Source organism: Tiliqua scincoides, chromosome 2 (genome assembly GCF_035046505.1).
Source record: "Tiliqua scincoides isolate rTilSci1 chromosome 2, rTilSci1.hap2, whole genome shotgun sequence".
Taxonomy (NCBI): Eukaryota; Metazoa; Chordata; class Lepidosauria; order Squamata; family Scincidae; genus Tiliqua; species Tiliqua scincoides.
Window position 1 is genome coordinate 52,775,335 of NC_089822.1, and position 14,655 is coordinate 52,789,989.

The window sequence follows — 14,655 nt, forward strand, 5'->3', positions numbered from 1 at the left end:
TTGTACAGTGAGGTGCTCTATCAGAACTAAAACCATGGCATGCTTTTTAGTATGTGATATTTTCTGGATAAGTGGTTTTGAGTTAATATAAAATATTTCATTCTTGGGTGCCACCTGAGTGCCCTTTGGGGAGAAGGGCGGAGTATAAATCAAATAAATAAAATAATAATTAATTCTTTGTCATTTACACAGGAAGGCTAACTTCAGAAGCATCTATTGCTGACATCCTTGATAAAGGTTCAGGAGCAGTGATACTCTTGGATGGTAAGAGATATTTGTTTCCTGTTTTGGGCTAATTGTCAGAGAAAATAGTTTCTAAATGTAACTTACTAACTATGCTTTAAAGATATTTTAGAGGCAGTCTTTACGGTACATGTTAGAATCTGCATGTGCATGTGAAATGTATGTTCTCTCATCTTCAGAGTGACAGTTTCTCAGTGGCTCTCAAATGTTTAAGAGGCCCTAGAGGCTACTACCAAATGTATAAATGCCAAGGAGTGTGGCTATAATGATACTGGGCAGCAGTGTCCCCCCTCCAACTAGCAGCTTATTTAACCCTTGATGCACATAGCCTAATCTGCCCTGTCAGGTTTGTGAACCACCAAAAATACAACTCACTGGTGTGTCCTGGATCCACTGTTTGAGAACCACTGCTCTAGAACAGGAGTGTCAAACATAAGGCCCGGGGCCCGCATGCAGCCCGCAGAAGCTTTTTATCTGGCCCTTTGGCTCTCAGTTGCTGAGCAGTGCTGAGGTGTTACTGCTGTCAGGGCAGCCCACATTAAAATTGGTTGCTCCCATATCTTAAAATATTATCAAGATCTGTGTATTTTCTCTTCTGTCACTTGCAACTAATGAGCTCCTAAGTGAGAAAAAGTGCCTATTTTTGGTGATGACCTGTTTAATGACATCACTTCCTGCCTAATGATATCACTTCCAGCCCTCAGCAGGCATCATGAATGCTGTTCAGCTTAAATGCATCTTTTGCATAAAGTATGAACTGGCTCTCAACTGGGAAGAAAATATCTTCTTTTTTGAGTTCTTCAATATTTGCTAGTCAGTAAAATATGCCATCTTATTTTAAATGCATTTGAATTTCTTAATCTACAATACTGGCACTGATATGTTCAGTGCTAATGTATGTGTGTTTATACCAGAGATTCATATAAGCTTCTAAGAGGTTGATATTTTTCCATTTTCTTATAGTACTGAAATAACTATTACGTACCCAGTAGTTGGCTGTTTGAACCGCACACTTAGAAAGGATCTTAGTAAGATTTTTATAACTGTGTCATTCTTGACCTTTCTTCTCAAAGGAATGCATGCCTGGTACCTTTAAACTAAAATTGTTTCTCACTTTGCTTTTGTGTTCTTTACTAGTTTACACATATTCTGGAAAGGACCTTTTGTGTTATAATCAATTCTCTGTCTTTGTTGTTGGAGCCGGCGGTTTTGGTGGAAAACGATCATCTGAAAAAACCAAAGTAAATCGTAACCTTAGTTTAATACATATTGTGAATATTAGTCTATACATTTTAAAAATACCCTTTTGTTGCTTTTCACTGGCCAAGCCTATGACAGTGGTTCTCGAACTTTTCTGGCTTGTGCCTCCCCTGATCCTTGTGGCCATTGGCCACGGCTCCCCATTACAACACCTCACCTCAATTACCCCCAAAATGGGAATGAAGGTGTTATAATTATATACTAGAAACAAACAGCTGCCAGCGCTCTGAGGCTGCAATCCTAACCACACTTACCTGAGAGTAAGCCCCATTGAACAAACTAGGACTTACTTCTGAGTAGACCCGGTTTGGATTGTGCCCTGAGTTTGTTAGCAGCACACCTGGGGGGTTTTGAAAAGGGAGGGGGGAAGTGATGAATCCGCTGGGGGAGGGGAACACTTTGTTTTGTATGTATCTGCTAATTGCAAACTGATGCAAACTGAGACCCAGAGACTGTTTGGCTGGAATCTTAACCCCACTTTCCTGGGAATAAGTGCCATTGAACACAATAGGACTTACTTCTGAGTAAACCTAGCTAGGATTGTGCCTTTTGTCTTACAATAGCAGCCAACAGAGTACTCCCTCCCCCCAAGAGGAAGCAGGAGGGAAAGGGGAATGGCTGAAAAAGAATGGGGATTTTTATTTTTATTAATCAATTTTTGGAGACAAATCTATCAAGAGTGGCGTTTTTCTTTTTTGAAGGGGGGGGAAGAGAAAGGTGAAGATCCTGGGTTAAGCTGACACAGACCCCAAGTCTATGTAGATCTACTCAGAAGTAAGCCCCATTTGAGTCAATGGAGCTTACTCCCAGGAAAGTGTGGAAAGTATTGCAGCCATATACAGCAAGATTACAACTCACCCCAAAATAGACAGGGGCTGCTCACACACATACACCCAGCAGGCAGGTGCTACCCCTGTTCCCCCAGGCAAGATGGAGGGATGCAGTCTGGGCATTCCCCCCACTAGGAGCAGAGGAAAGTGCTGCACTTCCTGTACTTGCTCTTCCCTCCCTGTTTGAAGCCTGCCAGGAGCGCCTCTGTGCTGATGAGATGCAGTACTTCTGCACTCTTCTCTCCTCCAGCCTTGACCAATCCCAGGAAGCCCAGGGTGGGGAGCACACTGGGAAATGTAGTCCTTGGGGTGACGTTGCACATGGACAGAGCTCCATGATAAGATGCGGCACCTCTGCCTGCCCAGCCAGCCTTCTCTCCCACCTCCCCCCACCATGTTTCACACTGCCCCACCCACCTCACCTCACATCACACTGCCCCACCCACCTTGTTCTCAGCCTCGGAAAAACAGCAAGTTAGGAGGCTGGCGATGCCCTGGAGGCTAGCCATGCCTCACTAGGGAGGCGGGACTCACAGATTGAATACCTCAGGGCTATGACATAGTCACATCTTGGATAGCATTTGCCATTCTGGTTGCTACGGCTGGAAAAGTATCATGTAGAGCTGAAAAGACAGAGAAGAAGGCAATCAAAATTATTAAGCAGGTGGGGCACCTTCTTTTATTTTAGTTTTTTGGTTTAGGACATGGGCCAGATCTGGGGTTCGGACAGTTCCTTCCGCCTGGTGGGCAAACCTTTTTGTTCTGCCTCCATGTGGCTCCTCTTCTGGGTAGATTTGGGCTGTCTTGCAGCCTTCTGGGATGCCGGGCAACAGACACAACTGCCCAGAGCATCCTGGTGCCCAGATCTACCCAGAAGAGGAGCTGCACAGAAGCAGAATGAAAAGCTGCAGTCTGAACAGGGACCACATTTTGTCAGACAGCAGCCACGACTTTGGGTGTCACTGGTTTAGGAAACTAGTGTGAGTGGTGTTCCTATCTGCAGTTGTCAGGATATTGCTCGCCACCCTTCATGTGATATACTTATAGCACATGCCTGAGTGCTTTAGATGGGATGCGGCATCATGTTCACAAATCTAGATTGTCTGCACAATACCTGTTTGCACTAATGCTCAAGGGTGCCTTGTACTGGGCATTTCTGCAGTCAAGTTGGCATGTTCCTCGATCTAGTAATCAGTCTCTTTGCTGTCCTTTGTGTTTAAAACTATGTCCTTTGTGTCATGTCCTTTGTGTTTAGAATTAAAGCAAATATAAAGCATCTAGTGATAAAATGTATTAGTATTGCTAAAGAAAAGTTGCAATACATATTTATATTTTGCTTGCAGGCCACAGTTAACCCACCCAACAGAAAACCAGATTCTGTCCTCACTGATGTCACTACAGTAGATCAGGTACAATTTTACTTTTTCACAAAGTGTTGTGTTTAAGTTTTCATTTGAGGAATCTTTTAGCCCATGTGACTTGTGAATGTTATGAAAATTATCATGGTTGAAAGATGAGCACAGTGTTGCATAAGGCTTTTAAAAAAATGTAAGCATTAGATTCTTTAGAGCAGGGAAACCTTATAATACAACTCATTGATCATTGCAGCAATTTGTAACTACTAGAATAGACTATCTTAGTGCTCAAATCATGACACAAAAAGTATCTAAATTTGGCAGTTAGAAAGTGGCTTAAGGAGTGACCTTTTTTGCCCCAAGCTTCAGACATACTATACTTTTGATAAATGGAAATAGCAATAAAAACAAAACCATAAATTGCACCAAAAGAACTCACTGCAGAGCTCAGGAAAGTTGCCAAAATACAGTAGCCCCAACTCAATTCTATGAGGAAAAAACTTTCCTATGAAGCATTCTAGGTTCAACCTGAAAATATATAGCAGGACTAAGCATAAGCACACACTGCTTTTCTGCCATATCCTTGAGTTACTATAATCTGTTCTTGCTCACTGATATGCAGATTCTGTCACACACCCTATTCATATCTGAAAGTGGAGGTATGACTGCTTGGGCAGATGGCATGACAAACACATCCTGGTATGTTTACAAAAAGAATAACCTCTTCTGATTTCCCTTCCTTAAGCTGAGAACATGGCAGTCCCATCCCCAGCAAATAGCTAGTATGACCATTCTCCTCCTCTCAGCCAATTCCTGAACTTATCCTATGTCAGAACTTCCTATACTCCCTATCATGGCTGATTTGAAGGAGAGAGGACAGAGGAAGATGGGCGAAACCAGTGGCTCTTCTGACATGAAGAGGGGTTTTATTCTGTGTTTGATCCCTAAAATGAAATTCCATTCCTCCTTTTTGCTCTTCCTTCTCACGACCTAGCTTTGCATCTTTTCAGATGCACCTTACATAAGGTGGTAAGCTAGCATGTCTGCTGTGGCTGAAGACAGTAATAGCAGCTGGGTAGTACATCTGAAGAATTTCATGATTGTGTGGCCATGTCTCAGAAATTTTCACAGATGTAAAATTCCCTGCATTTTTCTCCTCTTTGAGCAATCCCTGAGACTTGTCTTCAAACAAGTCTTTAAAAAAAATGGTGGCAACATGATCCATCACAGACCACTTGTAATCACTACTGGGTCATGGTCCACTAGTTGAGACCATGAGTGTAGTGGTTGATCTCAGGGAGCTTTTTCATGGGTGTCCTTGTCTGGATAGAGTAGCTGACCTAACTTTAAATGTATCAGCACAATTTTTTTTTGAGTAAGAGAAACTAATACAATATTCTCCCAATACTCATAAATGCTTACCCTTCAACTATAAGTAGCCAGCAGCTGCACTTTTACTTCTCTGTGGAGTGAGCAGTGTTGCAATGCATTTATTTCAATAAATCTGTGAGTAAAGTGGATATGTTGACAGAAGATCAAAACAAGTCCACAAGCATTTAAATTGTTAACAATTTGTAGAAAGATGAATCAGTCAATCTCAGCCCCATGGGTGACACTCTGCTATAAAGTTTAAAAGTATCATCTCATTACTCTTTCCTGCCAATTATTGGATTGATGTTTTAAATCAATGAACAAAGAATTTTTCTGCCAAGGGATTAATCACACTATTGAACTATGCATCCTGTGACCAGACTGATTTCTGCCCATTAACCCTTCCCCTAAAGCCATATTAAGAAACATCTTGGAATGGATACCAGCAGAAAGAATTGTAGAGTTGTGATTTACAGTGAAAAAGAAAATGACCATGTATGGAACATTTGGCCCCTTCCTGAGTACACAAGTAAAGGCTGTGTCATCATAATAAAGGGATTCTGTGATATTCTTATTTATGTGTTTCTCCTGTGAGATTCGGTTTAATGAAGTTGGAATTAATTTCAAGTCTGACTTTTTTTCTGAACTTGTAGTATTTCGCCCAGCATGGCGTCTTTCCCAGTGTCTGGTGATGGTGTCTCTTCTGCATTTTTAAGACTGTTAGTGCCTGAGGAACCATTGATTGATTTTACTGTATAACCCGCTTTGTGAATGACTCTTGAAACAGTAGTTGAAAGTAGTAATAGTAGTAGTACTGGATGTGACAGATGGTGATAGACAGATTTTCATAAACATTGGTTTCAACAATGGTTTGCATGCATTATTTTTTTTCCTTGTTTTCTTTATTTTATTACTTCACTACTTTGTTCTAGTAATACTGCAATATGAGCTAAGAATACTTGACATGAAAATATCTACCTTTATTAGTGGCTAGACAATGAAGTATAGTTTAATTTCTGCAGTTGCACTTCAGTCCAGTGAATGTGCATGAAATTATTGATGCCATGGTTGGGTCTAGAGCAGTGATTTTCAATCTTTTTCATCTCATGGCACACTGCCAAGGCACTAAAATGGTCAAGGCACACAACCAGGTTTTTGACAATTGACAAGGCACACCATGCTGCCAGTGGGGGCTCACACCTCCCATTGGTCCTATTAAAAAATGACCTTCCTCCAAATTCCTGTGGACCACTCACAGCACACCAGTGTGCCACGGCACAGTGGTTGAAAATGGCTGGTCTAGAGAGACTGAGAGCATTGCAACCTGATTGCATCCTCTTCCCTATATTCACTTTAAGCCACACCTAGAATTCTATAAGCTACTGAATTTGCACAGGCTTTACCCTTACTCTTGACATGATCCATCTTTTTAATCACCATTTTTTGGCTTGCCTACTGCTATATATTTCAAGAGAATTGTTTAAAAAAATTGGCATTGGTTTACTGCTGAATGTAATAAGGAATAGTATGGAATGACTGCAAGAATTACTGTAAACACTGTGCACACCACTTTAGCGAGAAAGAATTGCTTTGGTGGTATTTGATGCAAAGCTGCTCTCATACCTGGTTCTTAGCTTAAATAGATGTTTTCCACCTCATCCATTGAATCTCGCTGCTAGAGCATTCACTGATGGTCACTGTGGTTTCTGCTATTGCCCAGGCTGTGGACACTGGCCAACATACTTGCTACCATTGCTGTGTTACATTGTTTGAAGAGGCTAAAGGTATTTCTTTACTGTGGGGAGACACTTCGCACCTCAGACTGTACCTCTCACTGTACTATCTATGATGATACAGCAGCAATGATGGTAGTGGTGAAACCAAGAGATACTTTAGGAACCTTAGTTGAGGACAAATGTTTCTGCAATTCATTAGAAGCACAGCTGTTTCTTCTCTACCTGCACCCCAGGCAATTACAAGACTTTGTACACAACTCTAGTAAGCAGTTGGAGAAAGTAAAATAGAACTACATGAAACCTACAAAAAATTCCTGTTAATTGGGCAAAGCGACACTTTTTCAAGTAGTGCTCCTCTTATATTCAACAGGGGGAAAAGTAACTGTCCGTCTTCACTCCCAGCACAAAATCTCTTCTAGCGGCTGTTGCTGGAATTATTCTGCAACTTTTTAGATTGTGATCTGTTTTGGGACAGGGAAACCATTTAATTATTTGATTATGTAAACTGCTTTGTGAACAGTGAAACTTAAAAAACAAAACCATAAACAGTTATGAACAAAAGAAGTGCACACTAAATATTTTACAATGAGATTTGAAACAACATCCATGACATGGAAACGAAAGTCTCTCCGACTTGTATGCATTTCAGTAACAATCCAGATTGTTGACTTGTATTAGTTTAGCTGGTTGTTCATTTGTTTAACCAGACTTCCCACACTGTTTCTCAGTTCTCAATGAATCTCAGAAGCTACAGGGGAAAAGTTGGAGGGGATGGGGACAGACCGGATAGTCTGGCATTTATGTAGGGGGGATAAAACCTTTGAACTATGTGATATCTGCCCTTTTTGTATTCCATTTTTCATGATTATGAATATGATGCAGTGAAGATACATGTTTTGCTTTACTGCAGGTTAGAGCGTGTCCCTACAGCCAAAGGTATTTTTGTCTGCGTTGAATGCTTTCATCTTCCTTTTGCTACCTCAGATGCCCTTCCATGGGGTTTTGGAGTTACACAAGAGGTCTGGCCTGAATTCGTAGTGCTGCTGCTTGTTAATCTAGTAGATAATCTTGTGGAATTAATCTCGCAGAGGGCGGAACTATTTCCATCATGGATCACTCTTGGTTCTGTCCTTTTTGTCAGCCTATTGAGTCCTGGGTGATGGAAAAAAAACACTGACCTGTAAGGGAGCTTGGTGTCTTCAGTCTCCGCCTCCCCATGTGCTTTCCCCTCCTATGACGGGATAGTCATTTATTAATTCAGTTATCTTTACTGGCTCACGCCTCTTACTCTTAGATTGCAGTCTTAAGTATCCTTTCTAAAGAGTTGGTTGTCTTGTAGTTGCATAAAACTTACAACTGTGGAAATATGCTTAGAATTTATCACTGTGCTACAGGAGCTAGGTTCCATGCTGTGCTCAGTTTTCCTGTTTTTATAACCATTTTCAGTGGCAAGGAGCTCTGTTAAGGGTTGAAAAACTTATTCCAACCTCTTTGCTTTTCTCTGAAGCGTGCATGTGGCTCTGGTGGTTAAGCAAACCTTTTTGGTGGGATCTCTTTTTTTTGGTGGGATCTCTTAACTGAGCTCTGCTCCCTCTTGCATCACAGCATATTTATGCTGCATGCAGCAAGAATTGCTTGAAACTTCAGGGTGCCTCTTCATTACTAGCCTGAAACGTCTTTGTGTTTGGGCATTGCATGTCCTTTTCAGAATGCAAGGGAAAGTCATTTTTTATAGCCTTTGTCTATGTACACGTCCTATTTTCTTATCTGCAAGCTAGCTCCTATAGCACAGTGACAAAATCCCAAGCATATTTGCACAGCCATAAGTCTTAAGTAAGTAAAACAGAGCCTAGTCTTTTGCAAGTGTACTTAAGATTGCAATCTAAGACTCTGACATGTGAACCAGGAAGCCCCCAGTAAGTAACACCTTTGGCAAGGAGTTTTATTAGGTGGCCCTGTGGAATATGCACATAGTTCCTTCATCTTCAGTATGTTGACAATATTGGCCTATCTTAAGGGCCTCAGTAAAGATTTCTGGGAAGAATATATGTGTATACCTATGGATAGGCAATGCTTAAGTTTTTGTTTTTCTCTTGCAACTAGATTGAAATAATTGTAGGAGAAAAACAGTAGAACTATGCTTATGAGTTTTAATTCCAGTTAAACATTTCTACACATCACAGGGAAGAACTATCCATAGCTATGGAGAGCTATGAAATGTGAGCCAGGAAGTCAACAGTTTGTCTCACCATCAGCAATAAATTTATTAGGTGGCTTTGTAGGTAATACCCAGGTGAATAACCTCTCACAACTATTAGCAACTGACTGTTAGGACTGTAATTGATCTGTTTTTAAAGTCAGTTTTAATCATTGTTATGAGTGACTCACTTGAACTGGTATGGCAACGCTGTTAATTAGAGATAAAGGAGTAATCAAGCCAGAATGTATTAACTTTTAGCACTTGTAGTTAACTTTTTAGTATCTAATTTGACCAGCCAGGCTAATTCTTTTGCTCCATGACAAGAGTAAGTATAAAGAGCTAGTGTAGTAAAGAGGGCATTTATGGTCTTTACAAAGAGACAGGTGAACTTCAGGTTTTGAAGGTGGGAAAAATCAACTTGAGCAGTAAAATCCCATTACTGAATTACTGTCTACAGATAGGTATGAATACAATGAGTCTCTTGCTTGAGCTCTGTGTTTGTAAAATTTGAAGTCCAGCACTGATAGTGATTTATATTTTGCATTTCGATACATGATTAATGATGGTTTTTGAACGTAAAGAGATTTGTTCATCAGATCATTGCAAATAAGTTCCAGTTTTTTGAAAGATGTGTTGCTCAATCCTAACCCCTGGGTTAGGCTAGCACAAATCACTTGTGCTGACCTGAGGGTGTCACAAACGTGCCGTAATGCATGTCAGGGAAGAATTGTGCCGGCCTCCCTGTTCCTGATCCAGGCCCAGAGGGATAAGTTTGCATTGGCCAAGCTGGGGTCTGGGGTGGGGAGGTTGGGAGGAGGCATTTCAGGGCAGGGAGTGCAGGCAGTGGATGTTCCTGGAGTGAGCAGGCGGGGAGCAGGAGGCCAGGATCTGGCAGTTATGTTGGATCCTGACCCCATTCCCGGACGGCATGGAGCAGCCTCTGGCTACTCCGTTCTACTCAGATCTGCACCACTTCCTGAGGTAGCTCAGATCTGAGTGGGCCCACTGGGGCCAGTGCAGTGTGACACAGGGAAAGGGGAGGGTTCTCCCCTTGCTTCGGGTTGCACCAATTCTGGCCCCAAACTCGTGCTGGATACAGCGCAGGCCTACTGGTCTGCTTGCTGCAGCGCAAGTTAGGATTGCATCCTTAGTTAAACACATGTACTTTTGTAAAAGTTGTTTTTGTGTTTGAAAGTTGTCTAGTTTCATTTTGCCACTCTTCCTTGCTGTGGTTCATTTTCTCATCAATGTATTGGCAACCTTCAGTCTCGAAAGACTATGGTATCGCGCTCTGAAAGGTGGTTCTGGCACAGCGTCTAGTGTGGCTGAAAAGGCCAATCCGGGAGTGACAATCCCTTCCACACCGGGAGCAAGTGCAGTCTGTCCCTGGTCTGTCTCCCTGGCTATGGGCCTTCCTTCTTTGCCTCTTAGCCTCAGACTGTTGGCAAAGTGTCTCTTCAAACTGGGAAAGGCTATGCTGCACAGCCTGCCTCCAAGCGGGCCGCTCAGAGGCCAGGGTTTCCCACTTGTTGAGGTCCATCCCTAAGGCCTTCAGATCCCTCTTGCAGATGTCCTTGTATCGCAGCTGTGGTCTACCTGTAGGGCGCTTTCCTTGCACGAGTTCTCCATAGAGGAGATCCTTTGGGATCCGGCCATCATCCATTCTCACGACATGACCAAGCCAACGCAGGCGTCTCTGTTTCAGCAGTGAATACATGCTAGGGATTCCAGCACGTTCCAGGACTGTGTTGTTTGGAACTTTGTCCTGCCAGGTGATGCCGAGGATGCGTCGGAGGCAGCGCATGTGGAAAGCGCTCAGTTTCCTCTCCTGTTGTGAGCGAAGAGTCCATGACTCGCTGCAGTACAGAAGTGTACTCAGGACGCAAGCTCTGTAGACCTGGATCTTGGTATGTTCCGTCAGCTTCTTGTTGGACCAGACTCTCTTTGTGAGTCTGGAAAACGTGGTAGCTGCTTTACCGATGCGCTTGTTTAGCTCGGTATCGAGAGAAAGAGTGTCGGAGATCGTTGAGCCAAGGTACACAAAGTCATGGACAACCTCCAGTTCATGCTCAGAGATTGTAATGCAGGGAGGTGAGTCCACATCCTGAACCATGACCTGTGTTTTCTTCAGGCTGATTGTCAGTCCAAAATCTTGGCAGGCCTTACTAAAACGATCCATGAGCTGCTGGAGATCTTTGGCAGAGTGGGTAGTGACAGCTGCATCGTCGGCAAAGAGGAAGTCACGCAGACATTTCAGCTGGACTTTGGATTTTGCTCTCAGTCTGGAGAGGTTGAAGAGCTTTCCGTCTGATCTGGTCCGGAGATAGATGCCTTCTGTTGCAGTTCCAAAGGCCTGCTTCAGCAGGACAGCGAAGAAAATCCCAAACAAGGTTGGTGCAAGAACACAGCCCTGCTTCACTCCGCTTCGGATGTCAAAAGGGTCTGATGTGGAGCCCTTTTGATGTGGAACAGAGCTGGAGCTGGGATTGATTTTCTCATCAATCCCAACCAATTGTTAATCGGTTCTTGATAAACAATAGCATTGCTTAAAGTGCTCTTGTGACTGTCAAACTCACTCAGCAGGGCTGTATTGTTCCCCTAATACTATCCACTTCTGTCAGAGTTGTAGAATTGCTAGCACCAGTAGAACAAAAGAGGAAAAAAAATGCCTGTGGTAGCACTTGGTTGTGTATAGAGATGCAGTAATTAATCTAATTTAGAACACTTTAAATAGGATCTCAGCCAAAAGTGTAAAGGCACGCTTAACTTGAAGCAATGATTGTTTATCTTACCTGAGTTGATAATTTAACAAAGTATTTAGATTACGTTGCTGAATCTGTTTTATATTGCTGTTCTAACTTGAGATAAAATGGCTATTTGCCATTTAAAGTGCTTGCTTTGGCAGGACTCGGTGGAAAAGAATGGGCCACTTATAAGCCTTTTTGAATGGGAATAGATGCAAGAATTGCACAGGTACCTGCTTTTCTAATAATGTAATGCAAAAAAATCTTAACACGTAAATCTTACTGTAGGCAGGATTGTGCACGTGAAAAGTTGGCTTCTGGATGAAGCCTGAGGCCCAAGACTCATGTTCACCCAGTAAATTAAGAGCTGCTGCAACACCGCTTTTTCCTAAACCACTCTGTAATGTGAGAAGACTTGGAGCCATTCTACGTCTTATGCTGAATAAGGTGGTAGAACCCCTTTTAGATAGCATTTTTTGAATGTTCTCATATGCATAGAAGTGTTCAGTAAAACTTAGTATAAAACTTAAGCTATAATCCTATCTTACTCACTGGGAACAAATATCTATGCAAAATACTGCCTGAATACATGTGGGGCCACTTTATTTGTGGATTCGGCATCCATGGATTTGACCGTGGATGCTGAACCCCTGGATTCCTCCCCCTTGCCCTGTAGACCTCCCATATGCAACCGGAACCTCATTCCGGCTATGTCTCAGAGATATTCTGAGACCGTGTGCCACCATGTGTGGCCTGCCTGAGGCTCAGAATGCTGCCTGGAGCCTTTCTAACGTGACTTCCAGTTTTCGCTAAAAACTGGAAGTCACGTTAGAAAGGGTCCAGGCAGCATTCTGAGCATCGGAGGCTGTGCACAGTGGTGTGGGCCTCTCCAAGACTCGGAAGGGCTCCGAATGCGATTGGAGCAACACCCCAGTCGCGTTCAGAGCCCGGGGGGGGGCAAAAGTAGCTGATTTGATTATCTGCAATTTTTGGTATCTGCGGGGGGTCCAGGAATGGCTCCCCCATGTATGTGGTCCCCCAAAGGCACCACCTGTATGTAAATTGTTAAAACACTTGGAAGTATGGACAAAAAAATCAGCCCCTCTTTGCATTTATAAAAGAATTTGTGGTTGTATCTAGCTGGCTTCATTTATGTTAGCTTTGCTTGTGACCTTTATTGTTGACAGCAGGCAATACTGAAAAATTGGTACCGACAGGTTGAATATTGCCTTTCCTCTTTTGATCTGGCAGAACTCTTAAATGGTTAGGAAATAAAACCTGACAGTTTGTGTTATTAATTGGAGAACAATCTAACCGTATTATGACTGACTTCAGTCTAAAGTTTCTAAACAATTGGTTTTTCCCATGATCCAAAGAGGGACCAGTGTTTTATGTACAGTACTGTTGTTGAAACATAGGGAAATAATGTCATTTTTTCAGGAGCATGGAAAGCAAAGTTCTTTACAACTCTGACTTTGCAACTTCCTTTTTTTGTTGAACATTTATTTGTATGATTAAGACCCAATTCTGTTGACTTCATTCTCCAGACAGCATTACTGGCTGCTTATTTGTTTATTTTTAAGCCATTTTTATCCTGCCTTTTCCTTCCAAAGAAATGGGACACCCAAGGCAGCACAAAGCAATGAATTAAACATAATAACAGTCTGAGGCTAAGAGGCAAAGAAGGAAGGCCCATAGCCAGGGAGACAGACCAGGGACAGACTGCACTTGCTCCCGGTGTGGAAGGGATTGTCACTCCCGGATTGGCCTTTTCAGCCACACTAGACGCTGTGCCAGAACCACCTTTCAGAGCGCGATACCATAGTCTTTCGAGACTGAAGGTTGCCAATACAATACAATATACATATTAAAATACAATATAACAATGTAAAACAAGCAGCATATAACAATAGAGACCAGGGTTCCAAGGTTGTTTCTATTCTGAAGGCCGAATGAAAAGGGATCATCCAGTTCGTGCAGGATCTTCTGGATGTGAGATGCCACTACCTTCTTGATCATCTTGCCCAGAGGTTTGATACTCATCCAGCAGACAACTGGTGGAATCCAGGATAGGAGGGGGCAAATCACAGCCAGACTCAACACTGCTGGTATCAGCATTTATCAGAGATGATTTAAAAACCTATCCTGTTAACCTGGCAAACCCCCTCCCATTGATAAATTTAATAAACCAAGCTGGATAAAGGATGAGTGTGCAGGCAACTGATCTCACACTGCAGAGAATCTTTTCCACATCCTCAGATTGGACAAGGTGGTAAGAATCCCAAATAATAGTCCCAATAATTTGCTGGGGAACTCTGCTCACCAGGCTGAAGCAGTTGCAATTGCTGCTTCTGGTGCACCCCCCTACCTGCGCACTTTACCCCTCCCCCCAAATGGTAAGAGCTGGTGCCTGGCACCTCTCTGTAGACACTATAGATCAGCCTGGGGCTCTGGGGATACTGGCAGTATAAACATTAACCAACCAACTTGGATATGTCTGCAATCTTAAGTCTAGCAGATTTGCTAAATGTCTGTTGCAAAAGTACATGGTTCAAGCTCTGTGCATGTGGAAGGACTATTTCAAGCTTGTCTTGCCTACAATCATTCCAAGTCAAGGGGCACCAAAGGACTAATTGCTGTCTGTCTAACACAGGGGTGTCCAAACTTTTTGGTGCGAGAACCACATTGCGTATCTTGTTGCAGGTTCAGGCAAGGATGGAAGTGGACACCAAGGAGGTTTCAAGGAAAACAAGCTTTTATTCTCAGCCAGCTGCTGGTCACAGAGGAATAGCTTCCAAAGTCTGTGACACTTGATTTTCTCGGGGCTCTGAGTTGATATACAAAACAAATCTTCATTGTAAAGCATTGGTGAGATTTCTGATTGGCAAAATGCAAATTGCGGAGCCTTGGATACAT

At 42.7% G+C, this 14,655-nt stretch overlaps 1 protein-coding gene across 2 annotated transcripts in view; it reads left to right on the forward strand.

Annotated features, from left to right (window-relative positions):
• The window catches only part of HSD17B4 (hydroxysteroid 17-beta dehydrogenase 4), a 78,233-nt gene that overhangs the window by 40,730 nt on the left and 22,848 nt on the right, over positions 1-14,655 (forward strand). Inside the window, exons 15-17 of one of the 2 annotated variants that reach the window (XM_066613984.1) lie at positions 193-264; positions 1,381-1,484; positions 3,677-3,742. In XM_066613984.1, the coding sequence (XP_066470081.1) occupies positions 193-264; positions 1,381-1,484; positions 3,677-3,742 (242 nt within the window). The remainder of the gene's footprint in view (positions 1-192; positions 265-1,380; positions 1,485-3,676; positions 3,743-14,655) is intronic. The other variant, XM_066613985.1, reaches the window with a different exon arrangement.